At 39.5% G+C, this 18,510-nt stretch overlaps 1 protein-coding gene and 1 long non-coding RNA gene across 2 annotated transcripts; both read right to left on the reverse strand.

Annotated features, from left to right (window-relative positions):
* Window positions 1-6,171: 6,171 nt before the first annotated feature.
* On the reverse strand, window positions 6,172-7,752 carry LOC143882082 (uncharacterized). Its single transcript, XR_013252095.1, has 2 exons — window positions 7,629-7,752; window positions 6,172-6,729 (listed from the first exon to the last, which is right to left on the reverse strand). It is a non-coding gene; the product is annotated as an uncharacterized LOC143882082 (long non-coding RNA).
* A 7,673-nt stretch (window positions 7,753-15,425) lies between these two features.
* Window positions 15,426-18,011, reverse strand: LOC143881042 (putative glutathione S-transferase). The gene is made up of 3 exons (XM_077384036.1): window positions 17,588-18,011; window positions 16,757-16,928; window positions 15,426-15,890 (listed from the first exon to the last, which is right to left on the reverse strand). Exons 1-3 carry the CDS (start codon window positions 17,722-17,724, stop codon window positions 15,528-15,530), a joined length of 672 nt encoding a protein of 223 aa, XP_077240151.1. The 5' UTR covers window positions 17,725-18,011; the 3' UTR covers window positions 15,426-15,527.
* Window positions 18,012-18,510: the final 499 nt, after the last annotated feature.

The following is an 18,510-nucleotide window of genomic DNA, read 5'->3' on the forward strand; positions in this document are numbered from 1 at the left end:
TGGGCGGCCGTGGCCACTAAACTAGCTAAGCATGCATGTATATCAATGCAATATAAAAGGGGTTTTGTAAGTCATTGGGGCCCATGGCCCCCCTCATGCTATGTGCCTTCGCCCCTGACTCCCTTAATGTTATTAGATGACTAGATATGAGGTCTTCTCACCTATGGAGATTTTCTCAATTTGTGGATGAGATCTTCATGAGATCTTCAACCGTGGTGAGGGTCACTCAGTTTATTACCATCACGTCAGGAGAACTGCGAACGGAGAGGGGGATTGGCTAGCCTAAGCTAGAGTTTTGAGAATGGCACTAGAGATTTTCGATCCTCCCCCCCACACCCCAATATCTAATGTTATTGTAGAGTTTTTCTCTCTTCTTTGTATTCTTTGATCCGACTTCGTCATGCTCTTTTCTTTCTAATAGAATTTTACCATTTCAAGAAAAAAACAAAAACAAAAGATAATGTACCCTCACGATGGACAACTAAATTGAGGCTGTTCAACACGGCCATAGAAATCCTTGAATGAGTTGTTTTGGGGTTTGGCTATCTAGTTAGCCTATATATATATATATATATATATATATATATATATATATATATATATATATATATATATATATATATAGGCTGTTCAACAATGTGGGCCCACCTTTGTTTTTGCACTCGAGCGCAGATAAGCTTATCTGATAGGCTGTTCAACAATGTGGGCCCACCTTTGTTTTTGCACTCGAGCGCAGAAACAGTTCTAGTTCTCTCTCTCTCTCTCTCTCTCTCTCTCTCTCTCTCTCTCTCTCTCTCTCTCTCTCTCTCTCTCTCTCTCTCTCTCTCTCTCTCTCTCTCTCTCTCTCTCTCTCTCTCTCTCTCTCTCTCTCTGTGTGTGTGTACATATAGAGGAAATTGTTTGTGAGCAGCTGCTCAGATAAGCTTATCTGAGCATGGCTCACAAACATAGGGAGGGCCACATTATTTGGATGATCCAAAGCATTCATTTGATAGGCCCTCATATACATAGGGTCCCAAAAAAATCAACTCCATGGGATCATCACAACCCCACGATTTGTGGAGTTAAAATGGACGTATATAAACGTTAAGCAATTTGTCTATATTTTGCCTCCATAGTTTGAAGGGTTAGGACGATCCCATGGAGCTGATTTTTTGGGCACACCCATCTATACGAGGGTCTATCAAATGAATGCTTTGGATCATCCAAATAATGTGCCCCCCCCCATCCCCCCAATGTTTGTGAGCTCTGCTCAGATAAGCTTATCTGAGCAGCTGCTCACAAACCATTTCCACACACACACACACACACACACACACATATAAATATATATAAGGAAAGTGTCTCTAGTCTGCCGACTAGAGATCATTCTCTAGTCCGCCGACCAAAAACACATGGGTCCCACCTTATTTGGGTGATGAAAATCATTCATTTGATGGGCCTTGACATAGAGAGGGTGTCCAAAAAAATCAGCTCCATAGAATCATTCCAATCCTATGATTTGTGGAGCTAAAAATGGACGGCTATAAACCACTAAAAATTTGTCTATTTTTTAGCTCCACAAATCGAAGGGTTAAGCTGATCCTATGAAGCTAATTTTTTCTGGACACCGTAACTATGATGGGGCCTATCAAATGAATGCTTTAGATCACCACAAAAATTGTGGAACCCATGTGTTTTGGGTTAGCGGACTAGAGAATGATCTCTAGTCGGCATACTAGAGACTAGGGCTGCAACAGGGTCGGGTTGGATCGAGTTTTTCAAAACCTTAGCCCAACCCTGGATCCCACTATCTCGGCCCTGACCCGCCATGACCCTGAGTCAGGGCCGAAAAACCTCAACCCATTGCCAGCCCTACAGGGCTCAGTGCTGGCCCTGGCCCGCCCTGATTGGCCCTGATTGGGCAGGGCCGGGCCGAGCCGGCCCTAATTGACTCTAGTGCAAATACCTGTTAAGAGTGCCAAAAATAAAGCAACCACTTACATATAGAACAAAATGATCAATAAACAGAGAAAGGAAACAAAATAAGACAATATGAATTCAACAACATGACGGGCAACAGAGACAATTAATAATAATAATCTAAAGAAACATCAATCCAAGATAATAGAAAACATTAGCAAAAGAAACATGCACAGATGGTTCAATTCTATAATAGAAAACTTATGGTCGGGCCGGATCAGGGTACCCGAGGCATTAACCCAGAACCCAACCCAACCTGAGTCAGGGTCTAAAAAAATGAACCCTGACCCGCCCTCAGGGTTGGAAAATCCAGCCCTGACCCTGTTCGGGCTCAGGGCGGGTCAGGGCTGACAGGGCCAAACTTGCACCCCTACTAGAGACACTTTCATATATTTGAAACCGAAATCGGGTATACCCGAAACATCACCAAATTACGACCGAACTTTCGAAATTTCGGTAGAAATTTTGTTTTCGTCCTAAATTTAAGGAATTTTACCCTGAAATCTTGATTTTCTTCATTGTTTAATTTTTTTCCCGAAAGGAATTTTACCCTAAAATCTTGATTTTTTTCGTTGTTTAATATTTTTCCGAAATTTCGGCCGAAATTTTGTATCAGATAAAAAATTAGTTTAAAAGATTTCGTCGGATTTCTTAGTTTAATAGATTTCGTTGGATTTTGATTAAAATTTCTGTCGAAATTTCAGTTTTGGACCTTTTGGTGAGGACCAAAACGCATTCAGAAACCAAAATTTGAAACCATGCTCCTCACTCACGAGTGACGGCCCTCAAATCTCTCTAACCAACCCTCTCTACGCTTCTCTTAAATTTTGTAAGTGGATATTCCATGGATTTTTTCTCCTGGCTGCAAAACATGCTCTTACAGCAAAAACTAGTCATTAATGCATTGTCGGGTACGAGCATATTGATTATTGGCGGCTTTCTCTTTATTTAAAAAAATAATAATAGTAATTGACTGTTCTTTCTCGTATGTTGTCATTTTCATCAAAAGGGGTGGAAATATCATTTTATTGTTCCAAATAATTGCTTGGCCAGATCTGTTCCGGTTGCTTATTGAGTGATGTCAGGGCTCACAAGCCATCACCAAACTGCTGTTAAACATGGAGACATCATATGGTGCCCCAGCGCAAAGTAGTACTGCCCGTGGTATTTGATTCAACGGTAGTGTATTAAAAAGTAGGGGTGCAACTCGATTGGGTGGGGTTCAACTCGAAAAAAAATACGGGTTGAGATGAGTTTGGGTCGGGTTCGGGTTGAGGGCTTGAGCGGTTGAGCCACCCGACCCGAGTGAAACCTGACATTTTTTATCATTTTTTTGAGTAAGCTTAAAAACTCAGGTTGGGTCGGGTCGGGTCGGGTTGGAAAAAAGGGTTCCTCAGGTCAGATCAACCAGTAAATGGTTCCTCAGGTCGGGTTTGGGTTGGTCTCAACCCGACCTGAGTTGCACCCCTATTAAAAAGTGGGCTGCTATTGGATTGTTAAATATGATCGATTTCATGAAATATTTATATGGTCAACGCTAGGGAAGCCAGTATCTTTCATAAAGTAACAGTGGGCCCCATTGTACAAGATGATCTATGCCGTTGATTTGTTGGACTGCAACTTAAATAAGTTGTACCTCATAAATCATATCCATACGATAATCCAAACATCCTCTACGGATCGGAGGTTTAGGATCATCCTGGGGAGATGTTCTACATGGCAAAACATATTAGTGGTAGCCCAACAAATGAAGGGGATCATCTCTATAGTGGGACCCACTGTACTTTGGACTTCACATGCAATCACCATCTATAAATTCCTATTTCACATCTTTCCTTGAATTGTAGTAGAACTTTTAAGAATGACGTCAGGACTACTTGCTTTTCTTTCTCAAGAATCAAATATCTAGTCATCTCTTAGGCTAAAGTTGTACATCATTTTGACCTGGCTCCAAAACTCCTAAAATCAAATAAAGTTTCCGAAATCCGGATCCCAAAAACTGAATTCAGAATGTTCAAAAACGGGTCTTCAAATTCCCGAAACCAACTTCTAGATGCCTGATACAAAATTCTCAAACTCCGAAATCAATTTCTAAATTCGCAAAACCGAGCCTTAATCCCAAAAATCCTAGAACCGAACTCCAATTGCGAAGAGAACTAATTCAAGGCGAAATCCTCCCATCAGTAAAGCCTTTTTGAAAATCTTGGATAGCTCAGATGATCCCCGGACCCCATTTGTACCATTCATTTGAAAGTCTTAAGGTTCCCTTGCATTTTCTCATAAATTTGAAAAATTACAATATTACTCCTCATGATTTCAGAAAATGATATCGGTACAACCTTAATTTGATGTTTTCACTAACCTGCCTTGCCTGTTAACCAGAGGAGGAGAGGGACACAGGATTGAAGGCTTTGTAGGAGGCATAATAGGAGAAACAGTATTGGATTGAGTGGGAGAAAGTGGACGGACTACAGGAAGACCACATAGGAGCAGTGAAGATTTGTAGATAGGAGCAGCAAGTGTTAATAAAAAATGACTTGTCTAGAGATTAAAAAAAAGACAGTGTTAATCAGTGGATCAAAAATTTGTATCCCTTATGGTTGGGACTATAAGTATAACCAATAAAGATACATTTCTAGTTTTCATAGTCAAGCTTGTGTTTGATGCAGAAAACCAAGCTTGGGGTAACAGGAGCAACCGAAAGTGCAAAGATAGAGTAATTCAGTGGAATTTCAAAGAACACCTCAAAGGGAGACCTTCAGCCAAGAGTGGGAGTGGAAATCTAGATTAACGAGGTAAACAACAATTTGGAAGGCATCAAACCTATAAGGTTTTGGAGACATTAGTATAGCGAAGCATAGCTAACCTTTTCTCATCTGTCTATGTTTATGTTCATCAATGTTGTCAAGGAATTACAAGGAGTGACTACTGCATTTTCCACCCTCATTAGTTTGTAAGGATGCAAAGTAGTGATTTTAGCTATACCCTTAAAATGAATAAAACATGCAAGAGGATGATAGAACCAAGAAAAACAAGATTAGTCTTTAACCAAAAAGAAATAAAAATGGTGACCAATTTGGGAGGGGGTCCCCATAGATCAGAGTGTACTGATTCCACAGGTGCCGAAGTACATCATTCAAATAAAGTAAAAGGAAGGCGAGACATTTTTCCTTCCATACAATGAGAGCAGATAGATATATTTAAATTATAGCTACTAAGAACACTTCTATTACAAGGTATGAAGAGTCCTCTAATGTTAATGGTCGAGATGGTAGTGCTAAAAATCTCCTTTAGCAGGAATACCAACAAAGACTTTAGGAGACTAACTAGGTTGAACCCTCCTTCACTCAGTCTGGTGTGAAGAACTTTTCTCGATTTGAGATCCTTAATGACAAATCACGATTCACGAGAGGAAAACATCAATAAGCAGTCTAAATCTCTAGTTAACTGAGCTACAAAGATTAGATTCCTTTTTTATAGCCAGTACTCGTAAAACATTATAGAGGAAGAGAAGAATGAGAAGTGGGAATTGTAGTAGTACCAATGTGAGTGACGAGTAGTGGAGATCCATTAGCAACAAAGAAGTGATGATTAACCTAATAATCATAACGAGAGGTGAGAGACTAAAGATGGACAGTCGTGCGATTGGTGACCTCAGTATTTGGGAACCACTGTTGGTCAATATTATCAAGAGACACGGAAGCAAAGGTCTGACGATGATCCATGGATGAGATGTTTAATTGATTTTAGTGTTGATAGCACTGAAAAGGTTCATGGCCTCAGCGATTGAGATCTGAATTGGGATTATTAGGGGCTGCACCAAGAATCCCATTTGCTGGTCAAGGGTACTACAACCACAACCAGATTGTTGACGCAACTAGATTCGATTATTCGATTCCTTTATAAGATTCAAATATGATCATTAGATTCATTCAGAAGGTCCAAATTCGAATACCAGATTCACCAAAAGGCCTCAAATCTAGTTCGCTCATCGATATTAGGAAAGAGTGATCGAGATTGGCTCATCAACGGTTAGTGATCAATAAAGTTTTGACTCAGGAACACCTTATTCACATATGTTCACGTTGGAAGGTTATGGAAATTGGTTAATGATATGTGTGGACCCGAAGTAAGAACACTAAGGTAAGTGGGCTTATTTGAGGAACAGATGTTTGAAATGGATGGACCCCAATAACTCAAGGGGGGAGATAGTCAAAACACTCCAGATCGGCCCGAGAAACACATTTTTGCCCGATCTCTACTCGCATTTATTTTGGTCAATCACATGCTTATGATTCCATCACGCAGGACAATCTTAGTTTTACAATATAAAGAGAAGAAATTTAAACACTCATTTATTTGATTTGGACATACTTCTAGTGGCCATAAATCAAAAACAATCATATACTATAATGATAATGTAGGAACAACAATGAACTGGTCATTTGTTCTCTGCTACGGCAAGCCGGCTTTTGCGGTGTGCACTGTATCTAAAAACTAGTTGTTCTCGAGGTGGTAACTTCTCTTTAATGGCATCCACCTTAATAAAATCCTCACTCCATGCATAGAGATATGGAAACCTCTCCGCACTGAGTAAGTTCACACCCGAACATTCGCCAAAGACAGGGAGCTAATGAGAAATCCAACCAACAACCAAATCCAAATATCCGATGCTCTCTCCTCCAAAGAATTTCTTCCCTTTGATCTCTTCATCCAGAATTTTCAGTGTCTCCAATGCCGATTCCACAGCCTTTTCTTGTTCTTCTCCTTGTGAAATGAAATGGACCGTAGGTCAGAGAAACACTACAAAAAGAGAGATAATTCAAAGAAAAATGATTAAATATTTTAACTTGGGATCAATGGCTTTATCAATAGTTAGAAAATCTTGGCTCCAGAATAATTGTTCTTCAAGGCAAACTGTAAAAGATTCGAGAAAAGTTCCGAAAAAAATGGCCAAAATTCAGAAAAAACCAAGTGCAGGTGTTTTTCTATTTAGGCTGTTTGGATTTCAGGATTATTTGGACAAGTTTGGAAAAGAAAATTTGTATCATAATTGCTTGCTTTTCCAATAAATAGCTATATATTTTTTTGGAAATTTTGTTATAACCCACTTGGATTTGGGTTCCAATTTGTCTGTTGGCACACAAAAAATTGCACAAAAAGTTTCACTCGAGGCCAATTTTTGGCAACCATGAATTGTTTTTCCAATGGTATATTAGTTTATCTAGGAGAGGGCAAAGGAGGGTAGGAGATGAAGAGACTTGATTTCTCATTATTAATGAGGAGAGGGTAAGAAGTGGCTAAAAAGCAAAGAGCTGGGGTTGAGCCTCTAGCTCAATGGTAAGAACTAAGAAGACTTTACTCTTTGACCTTGAGGTCGGTGGTTCAATCCCAACTTACCAACCAAATAAAAAAGAGCAGAGAGCTGCCAAAGGCCCAAAAGGTTATACAGTTCCCAAAAAGCTCTCACAAGCCGTTTAAAAAAGAGAAGACAAGCTTGGTCCGTGCAATTATTAAAACAGGATTGTGCTGATATCATTTCCCACCCTCCCTAACCTTCTCTAAAGTCTAACCACTTGATAAACTAATATTCCATGGGAAAAAAAATTAATGGAGCCAAACATGGCCTAAACGTCCAGAAAACAGAAAAAGTAGAAAACAATTACCTTCTCATCGATAAATTTCGCCCAGAAGCGCGCCTTAGCCTTCTCATAAGGATCTTCAGGAAGTAAAGGATTTACTTTCCATGTTTCCTCAATGTATTCGAGTATGACTAGTGACTCAGCAATTGATCTTTTTGTGCACAGGATTGTACTTCAAAAGCAATTATTTAAAGATTATTGATCAAGTTAGCCAACCACACAAAAAGGCCTCCTTTATTAAGCTTTGTTTGTATCTTGTTTGAATTCAAAGATTTTTCTGGAAAAAAAAAAGATAGGAAAAATATTTCTAAAATTTTCTACTTTATTTAGGCACGAAAAAAGATAACTTGAACCAATCCTATTCATTTTTTACTTTCAAGGACATGGAATTTATGATCATATACTGCTAAATTAACCAAAATCACGGGTAATGTTTTCTTGCAATTTCATCATGGAAAGGCTTTCTTTTCTTTTCCTTTTCTTTTCAGGATAAACTTCTTCGTTGTTTCGTATAACAAACATGGATGAGAAAGCTTTCTCCTATAAAGATATTCCTCTCATTTGGATGCATGCTGTAGAAGGAAAATAAATAGGAGCACATCGGAACCCATACGGGTGTGGCTCTTTGGCTTAAAGTCATGGGTATGTTTCCCAATGACGTGAGTTCGAATCCCCGGGGTTTACCAGATGTGCTTGGTTTACTAGTGATTGCGCGCATCCGTAGGGAATAGTCCTGCCATAAGAATTGGGATGGGGATACCCTATGTCATGAGAAAAAAAAAGAAGCACATCAGTTAAGTGATGGTTAACAATGGCCAATGGGTTCACTAATAAGTTATAATTAGTGGTTTCGACAGAGAGAGCTTGATGATAATAAAATTTAAAGACTTTATCTGTGATTGATTTCTTTTCCTTCTACTATCAAGCAAGAGAAAGAGGTGAAAACTTGGAAAATAGTTTCATTTCCATCTCTTTCCACCCTTTTCTTGCAAACCAAACAGGCATTTGAGGTTTTACCAAGAGAAGTTGAAGCATTAAATTTTGCATGCCTAAAACCTTGTTCATTTTGGATTTTGAGTACCATCGGCGCCCGGATGTTGTGTTAATTCACAAAATTCAAAACAAACAAGGCTAAAAATCTCACATATGAGATATTTTTTTCCATCGTGTAAGACAATGTAACCTCATGGTAGACCACTAAATTGAGGCTGTTCAATGGGGAGATAGAAGTCCTTGAATAAGTTGTTTTTTGGGGAAGTAAGTTGTTTTTTGGGGATTGGTTGTCCTGTTTGGAGATGTTCATCAATTTTGTTCTGATAGTCTTTTATAAACAATGGAAACAACCTCTGAATGTCTTTTTCTGCCATATGGTGTCAAAGAGCTCCTTGAGAGTTCTCCTTCTATTGCCATGTACGCCATGAGAGTAGGGGTGTCAATGGATCCCCATGTCTTAGTCATGATATGACATTCAAATCCCTTGTTGGTCGGATCAAATTCAGTTGTACACAATTGAATTTTAAAAGTAAGTTAGGATGTGAATAGGAAAGAGTAAAAAATCTTAATTTACTGTTTAGGCAAAAGGTCGACCTGGACAAGATTCTGACCAAGGTAAAATGGAATTAACTAGTACAAGTCGCCAATGAATGACAATATTGAAATAGTTTGAAACATGAACATGGCTTATTTTTACTAAAATACCCCTAAATAATACTAGAAGTTATAAACAATTAGAAGTTATTTTTTGTAAAGGGCGATGATAAATCCGCACCCCTGTAGGATAATTCGCACCCTTGTAAAGGAGAGTAAGTGGTAGACTATAAAGCTTTTTTTTAACTTTAAGGGTTGCGAATGATCCTTAGGGTGGTGCGAATTATCTTTGCCCTAAAAAATTTGTCTCTCTCACTCTCACTCTCACTCTCACTCATAAGTAATGAGTCTAATGACACTACTTTCTCCTGTGTTGTCATTTTCAGGTAAAGGGGTGGAAATATCATTTTAAGGTTACAAATAATTGCTTGACCAAATCTGCAATGTTGCGTATGCAAAGTTCAATGCTCATAAATTGGGTATTATAGGACTATATTTACCGTTGGATCGAAATCCAAAAAGCAAATATTATGTCCGTGGGATTTGCGAGGCAATTTCGTAGAAAGCCATTTGGCGGCTCACTTTTTCATGATAGAACATCCACCTCAGCCGAATTAAATCAATAATACAATGTATATATACTACAATGTGGTTGTTCTCTCTTAAAAAATGAGCCGCCAAATGGCTTTCTGCCAAATTGCCTAGCCAGTCCCTATGTATGAAATAGTCCAGATTCAATGTAAAAAGGCCATTGAATCTGGATAGAAAGGCCTAGTATAAAATAGTCCAAATTCAATGTATAAATCCTCAATATGAAATAATCCAGATTCAATGTAAAAAGGCCATTGCAGACATAATTATAGTAGATTTGAGATAGAGACAATCTAGGATTCAACTTTGAATCCTTATAGCCTACCAACAAAAGAACCTCGTGATTAGGGGTGGCAAAATTGGCCGAACCGAACCAGAACCGAGCCGAATCCGAACCGAAGTTCCTTAGTCACTTTTGGCGTCAATTATGGAAGAGTATTGGGACCACACTGCAGTTTAGGACTGTGTTCCACCCTCAAACTGATGGGCAAACCGAAGTTGTGAACCGATCGTTGGGAAATTTATTGAGAACCTTGATTGATAACAATCCCCGTTCTTGGAAAGACAACCTATCACTTGGAGAATTTGCTTACAACAGTTCGGTAAACCGTTCTACAGGTTGCAGCCCTTTCATGGTTATCTATGGGCGACAACCCAAGTCAGCACTAGATCTTGTACGTATTCCATTTGCTGAAAAGCCCATTGCCCAAGTTGAAGATTTTGTATCTCAAATGAAGCTTATACATGAAGATGTTCATCGTAAGCTGGAAAGTAAATCTGAGACCTATAAGAAGGCTGTTGATAAGAGGCGTCATGAAGTCATATTTGAACCCGGAGATTTTGTTTGGCCTTACTTGCCACCGGAACGTCACCCCATTGGAAGCTACAACAGGCTTAGTGATAGAAAGCTTGGTCCACTTGAAGTACTTGAACGCATCATTCCCAATGCGTATCGTCTCAAGCTTTCTTCCCATATGAAGATACATGATGTGTTTAACGTCCGCCATTTGACACCTTAATGGGAGATTCCACTGATGATGATACCTCGAATTCAGAGACGAATTCTTTCAAACAAGGGGGGCATGATGCAACCCCAACTCATATGGTTGACAAATTTGAAGCCCATCCCAAGCAAGTGAGAAGATCACCCCGTATTCAAGCCCAACACAAGGCCCAAGCCCAAATTGAATCCACAAAGCATAAAGGCCAGCTCTAACCCAAGATAATGGGCACGCCAATTCAGGCATGAGCCAATCGCATTTTCGTCATAATAAACCTGGTCAATTTTGATGCACGTTTGTGGACCTCTAGATGGATGAATCAGAGAAAATGATTAACTAATAAGTTGTAGGTCTTTGAATTATCTTTCCAACAGATATTCATGGTCTTAATTTGGCGAAGTGGTTGAAGTGTTATGGCTATTTTGGTAGACTGTGTTTGCTAGCTTTGACTAGTTAATTTGTTTAGAGTTCATAAGCTATTAATGATGTATGTGAGTCCCTAAACTAGTTAGTGGACTAGTTTGAACGAATTTTCTCATGTATTTTTCTATTTGAAGAGTATCAAACATATGTAATGGAGTTTTTAGTGAATATTAAATGAAAATTTGCTTATTGCATTTTCCCTTGAACCTTGAGGAGTTCATCGTTGAAACCTATAATAGTTTCACACCTTCCTTGAAGAGTAGGAGCTTTCCTCTATTTTTTACGTCCGTTAAGAGTTTCAAACCATCAATCTTGAAGAATTGATGTTATTCACCTTCCTTGGCAACCTAGAAGAGTAGCCATTGAAGTTGTTACTTTTACCCAGATTTTAGTCTTTGCTGGACCACCCACTTCCATCTTGTTTTCGAGTGCCTTATAGTATCTTTCTAAGAAAACTTTCTTCATCAAAGTTCTAGATCATTGAGTCCTTGAAATTTGATTTTGGAATCAGGTCATTCCAACCTATAATGAAGGAGATACGCCCATTTTACCGAACTCGCATGAATCTGTTTTCTTATACCCAAGTCATTGTGCAATTGACTGTCTTTCTTTGTCACTCTCCCGATCCTTAGTCCAAGAAGCCTAGGAGAGGCTTGCATCAAACGGTTTACTTAAAACATCGGTGATAAGTTAAACACCAACGTTTTGTTTTTTATTTTTAATGACGTTCATAAGCGCCGGTATAAATGAGAACACCGAAGGTATGCAAGAAACGTCGGTAAATACTTTTAGGCATGGTAGCATCAGTGACGATCACTAAAAGCGTCGGTGTAAGATACACCAATGTAATGTCACTTTTCTTGTAGTGAGAAAAACATTAGCAATAAAATACTAATAAAGAAAATCCAAACATTAAATCCTAACCTCAAGGCTCCTAGAAAAAATTGAAATAAAATTGAATTAAAATACATCATAAATAGAAAATATAGTTGAAATTAGAAAAAATATAAAAATTCGAAATCATTGTATGTTTGTCATACCTTAGAAGGTTAAATGCTCAAAATTGTTAGGATATTTACTATTTAATCGAACCCAATAAAGAAATATTACACATAATCACACAGTAGTTCAAATTCCATGCCAAAAGTTTCTTCAAATCAAGATATGGATGAATCTGTACATTTGAGAAAGAGGCAATGTAAGATGAAAAACACTACATGTAGACCTGGCAAAAGCGACCCGTGCCCGCGGGTCGACCCGACCCACCCGCAAATTTGCGGGCACGGGTCTGAGTTTTAGTGACCCGTCAAAACTAACCCGCGGGTGACCCAACCCGCAAAAACATGGGTCGGGTTGGGTCAACCCACGGGCACCCGCAAGTCACTTGGCTTTTTTAAGGGTGGTGATTTTGTTATGCTAATCTAGTTAGATGGCTTTTTTTTCTAATGCAAAGGATGGTGATTTTGTCATGCTAATCTATTTTTTAAGGGTTTGATGCCTGAATAGGTTATGGCTAGCACCATAGGTTGATCCCAACCCTCCGATTTGAATGTTAGAGGGTTGATCACTTGATCCTAACCCTCTATAGATCGGAGGGTTGGGATCAACCTATTGAAATGATTTTTGGGGCACAACCTATTTAGGCTGTGGGCCATCTAATGGACGGTTTGGATCATCCCACGGTCCCGCCATACCCTACTTTTAAGTTTTAACATTTTCCTAAATTAAAAAAATCGTTTGAATTTAACCACTGTTTGAATTTGCGGGTGACCCGTGGGTTGACCCGGTCCACCCGCGGGCCGCGCAGGTCACGTAAATTCTGACCCGCAAAAATGCGGGTCATTTCCTGACCCGACCCGTGTGACCCGCACCCGCATCACCCGCGGGTTGACCCGGCCCGGCCCACCCGTTTGCCAGGTCTAACGACATGCGTATCTACTTTTATCAGCCAAATCTTCTTTACTCCGTTAAACCTACCGACATCTGCTACCACATGTCGCAGTCAAACTTCTCCAATTTTCCACATGATGGACCACATGCATTTACAAGTTAGAAAAAAGACAAGCTTTGTGTCGGCGATAAACCCTTACAAGAAACCAACGGTATCAGAGGCTACCACTTGTTGGGCTTTCATTGGCCAATCTCCTTATAAAAGGGCAGCTCCCATCCACTGTTTTATCATCAAAGCCAAACATGGCATTCCTCTCACACTTGTTAGTTTTCCTCCTTGGAGTGGTGGCACTTACCACTCCCTCCCAAGCTGACTATGGTCATGAGCCACCTAAGAAGGAACCACCAAAATACAAGCCTCCATTTAAGAAACCACCCCCAGAATACAAGCCCCCTCCATATGAGAAGCCACCCCCAGAACACATGCCCCCTCATGAGAAGCCGCCCTACGGCCACTACCCCGGTCATCCTCCAACTGAAGAATCCTCAGAATATTATAAGCCACCATATTATAAGCCACCACATTATAAGCCACCATATTATAAGCCGCCACCTTACCGTGGTCACTACCCCGGCCATCCTCCAACTGAAGAATCCTCAGAATATTATAAGCCAGCATATGGTAAGCCACCGCCAAAGTACGAGCCTCCAAAGAAGAAGCCTCCATATGGTAAGCCACCGCCAAAGTACGAGCCTCCAAAGAAGAAGCCACCATATGGTAAGCCACCGCCAAAGTACGAGCCTCCAAAGAAGAAGCCACCACCTTACGGTGGTCACTACCCTGGCCATCCTCCAACGAAGAAGGCTTAGAATGTTACTTATAAGCTCCAAAATCCTACCATAAAACACCCTACAAGCCTCTCCTATAAAGCCATCGTTAAGTGTGCTTTAACTTACTATGCATCTGTATAGAAATAAGATGTGCCATTAGTGGCTTCTTTTTTAACTCTCTATATGTGAAGTGCTTTTCTTGTTTGAGTGTGTTTGAATTTAGAAGAAAAAATTACGTGTGTTTTAACTTACTATGCATCTATATAGAAATAAGATGTGCCATTAGTGGCTTCTTTTTTAACTCTATTTCTATATGTGAAGTGCTTTTCTTGTTTGAGTGTGTTTGAATATAGAAGAAAAAATTACGGGTTCCCTCTGCTCTTCACGTCCATGGTGTAAAATAATACATCTCATTTTATTAGTAGGAAAATAATGTTCCACAGATAGTACAACCAACCAGTAAACCCAACAAAACCCCATCCCGCCACGTGGTGAGGAAAGAAAGATTTCACCCACTAATCCATTCATAAATATATTTAAATGATTTTATGATATAAAAATATAAAAAATGCTACACTGAAGGGCGCCCTTACCAAAAACCGTCTACAAGGTTCCCTCATTGGACCATATCCACAAAGTGCATTTATTATTTAGGGAAATAATATTTATGAAAATATTTAAAAATATCATCAAGCCAACACAAAAAAGAGGGACACAACTGAGAAGAAACCAAGTAAACCCAGAACACAAGTTACCTCCATTTCAGAAGCCTCCCGCAGAACAGAAGACACCATTTCTATATAAAGCCCTCTACATTGAGAAGCCAAGAACAGAAGCCTCCTCTATTTGAGAAGCCACATCTAGGACACAAGCCCTCACCATTTGAGAAGCCACCTCTAGAATGTAGAATTTTAGGAACACAAACACAAGCACATAAAGAATATATGATGCGATCAAAACTGGTTAGCTCATCGATATTAGGAAAGAGTGATCTAGATTGGCTCATTGACGGTTAGTGATCAATAAAGTTTTGACTCGGAAACACTTTATCCACATATGTTCACGTTGAAAGGTTATGGAAATTGGTTAATGATATGTGTGGACCCGTAGTAAGAACAATAAGGTAAGTGGGCTTATTTGAGGAACAGATGTCTGAAATGGATGGACCCCAGCATTTCCTTTTTTATTATAAATGTAGGATTGGTCCCTTCTCTTACACATAAGATTGTTATTTCTCCTCATTGCAATACACATATGGAAACATGTAGAGAGTAGAAAACTGCTCCAGATATTAGGAGTTGCAGTAAAGGATAATCAGTTCCCGGGATAATCACACCACTCGGAATCATCTCAGGATCGAAAAATATCTTTGCCAAAAGATCCAAAAACCATGGAACAGGGTATTTATGCCCGATCTCTACTCGCATTTATTTTGGTCAATCACATGCTTATGATTCCATCACGCAGCACAATCTTAGTTTTACAATATAAAGAGAAGAAATTTAAACACTCATTTATTTGATTTGGACATACTTCTAGTGGCCATAAAACAAAAACAATCATATACTATAATGATAATGTAGGAACAACAATGAACTGGTCATTTGTTCTCTGCTACGGCAAGCCGGCTTTTGCGGTATGCACTGTATCTAACAACTAGTTGTTCTCGAGGTGGAAACTTCTCTTTAATGGCATCCACCTTAACAAAATCCTCACTCCATGCATAGAGATATGGAAACCTCTCTGCACTGAGTAAGTTCACACCCGAACATTCGCCAAAGACAGGGAGCCAATGAGAAATCCAACTAGCAACCAAATCCAAATATCCGATGGTCTCTCCTCCAAATAATTTCTTCCCTTTGATCTCTTCATCCAGAATTTTCAGTGTCTCCAATGCCGATTCCACAGCCTTTTCTTGTTCTTCTCCTTGTGAAATGAAAACGGACCGTAGATCAGAGAAACACTACATCAAGAGAGATAATTCAAAGAAAAATGATTAAATATTTTAACTTGGGATCAATGGCTTTATCAATAGTTAGAAAATCTTGGCTCCAGAATAATTGTTCTTCAAGGCAAATTGTAAAAGATTCGAGAAAAGTTCCGAAAAAAATGGCCAAAATTCAGAAAAAACAAAGTGCAGGTGTGTTTCTATTTAGGCTGTTTGGATTTCAGGATTATTTGGACAAGTTTGGAAAAGAAAATTTATATAATAATTGCTTGCTTTTCGAATAAATAGCTATATATTTTTTTGGAAATTTTGTTATAACCCACTCGGATTTGGGTTCCAATCTGTCTGTTGGCACACAAAAAATTGCACAAAAAGTTTCACTTGAGGCCAATTTTTGGCAACCATGAATTGTTTTGCCAATGGTATATTTGTTTATCTAGGAGAGCGCAAAGGAGCGTACGTAGGAGATGAAGAGACTTGATTTCTCATTATTAATGAGGAGAGGGTAAGAAGTGGCTAAAAAGCAAAGAGCTGGGTTGAGCCTCTAGCTCAATGGTAAGAACTAAGAAGACTTTACTCTTTGACCTTGAGGTCGGTGGTTCAATCCCAACTTACCAACCAAATAAAAAAGAGCAGAGAGCTGCCAAAGGCCCAAAAGGTTATACAGTTCCCAAAAAGCTCTCACAAGCCAATTAAATAAGAAAAGACAAGCTTGGTCTGTGCAGTTATTCAAACAGGATTGTGCTGATATCATTTCCCACCCTCCCTAGCCTTCTCTAAAGTCTAACCACTTGATAAACTAATATTCCATGGGAAAAAAAATTAATGGAGCCAAACATGGCCTAAAAACCCAGAAAACAGAAAAAGTAGAAAACAATTACCTTATCATCGATAAATTTCGGCCAGAAGCGCTCCTTAGCCTTCTCATAAGGATCTTCAGGAAGTAAAGGATTTACTTTCCATGTTTCCTCAATGTATTCAAGTATGACTAGTGACTCAGCAATTGGTTTTCCATTGTGCAAAAGCACCGGGATCTTTTTGTGCACAGGATTGTACTTCAAAATAGGGCTGCAACTCGGGTCGGGCGGGTCGGGTTTTGGAGAACCCAACCCTACCCGAGAAATATCTCGGGTCGGGTCTGGTCGGGTTTTTTTTCGGAATACCCACGATTCCCAAACCCGGCCCTACCCATGATAAATCTCGGGTCGGGTCGGGTCGGTGGAGTTTTTTCACGTTGACGCAATTTTTTAAAGAAAATTCTTGTTTGACAAGGCAACTCAACTCATAGAAGCAGAAATTACACTCACATTACACTTGAATCGAACAATGATGTAATTACACTCACATTACACTTGAATCAAACAATGTTGTAATCAAACAATGTTGTAATTGCAATCAAACAATGCTGAATCAAACACTTGAATCAACTCAACTCATAGAAGTAGAAATTACACTCACATACAATAACAGTGGGTGCGTGGGTTTTCACTTTTAACTAACAATAGAAAAAAATGTACATACTATAACTTATGTAACTCGGGTCGGGTCGGGTCGGGACCCTTCAAACCCGGCTCGACCCGAGATTGATGCGGGCTTTTGAATGCGCAACCCGGCTCGACCCGAAACCCATGAAACCTGAACCCAACCCAGGCTATTTTCGGGTCGGGTCGGGTCGATGCGGGTCGGGTAAAACCCGGCTCGAGTTGCAGCCCTACTTCAAAAGCAATGGACTCTTATTAGTGAGATCTTCTTCACTGTATTCGTATTCAATCCCCTTAAACTTCAAAGCCCATTCAACTCTAATGGAGAAAAAGCTTATAGAATTTCCAAATAACTTCAATTCCCCCATTGTAATGAAATTTTTAGGATGCTATGAGCCCATGCCCTGCTCTATAATTTACAGTGAGGAGCAGTGCATGGTTTCTCTATCTGAGAAATGAACTTTCAAGTAAGAGGAGAATGTGAAAGTGCGTCCCCCATAGGATGTGGTGTAATTGGGACCGTTGATCTGGTGGATCTTCACGGGGTTTTGACCCACATTGTCCTTTGCTAAAGATTATTGATCAAGTTAGCCTACTTTGACGTCATTGCATACGCAATAGTTCCATGAAGCGATCTATCATTTTCCAATTGTGACACCACTGCATCCGCCATTGGCCAACCACACAATAAGGCCTCCTTTATTAAGATTTGTTTGTATCTTGTTTGAATTCAAAGATTTTACTTTCAAGGACATGGAATTTATGATCATATACTGCTAAATTAACCATAATCATTTAATTTTCCTCTAAATTGTGGAAAGAAAAAAAAAATCACCGGTGATGCTTTCTTGCAATTTCATCATGGAAAGGCTTTCTTTTCTTTTCCTTTTCTTTTCAGGATAAACTTCTTTGTTGTTTCGTATAACAAACATGGATGAGAAAGCTTTCTCCTGTAAAGATATTCCTCTCATTTGGATGCATGCTGTAGAAGGAAAATAAATAGGAGCACATCGGAACCCGTACGGGTGTGGCAAAGTCATGAGTATGTTTCCCAATGACGTGAGTTCGAATCCCCGGGGCTTACCCGATGTGCTTGGTTCACTAGTGATTGCACGCATCGATAGGGAATAGTCCTGCCATAAAAATTGGGATGG

Source organism: Tasmannia lanceolata, unplaced genomic scaffold (genome assembly GCF_043159265.1).
Source record: "Tasmannia lanceolata isolate RefF3 unplaced genomic scaffold, GAP_Taslan_0.1 ptg000007l, whole genome shotgun sequence".
Taxonomy (NCBI): Eukaryota; Viridiplantae; Streptophyta; class Magnoliopsida; order Canellales; family Winteraceae; genus Tasmannia; species Tasmannia lanceolata.

Bases quoted from the DNA above. Each gene is read 5' to 3' on its own strand.
- LOC143881042 (XM_077384036.1), bottom strand. From the start codon at position 17,724: ATGGGGGAATTGAAGTTATTTGGAAATTCTATAAGCTTTTTCTCCATT. The intron at 16,929-17,587 runs GGGCTGCAACTC...TATTTTGAAGTA, and splicing joins AGTCCATTGCTTTTGAAGTA to CAATCCTGTGCACAAAAAGA. The intron at 15,891-16,756 runs GTAATTGTTTTC...CTCTTGATGTAG, and splicing joins CGAAATTTATCGATGATAAG to TGTTTCTCTGATCTACGGTC.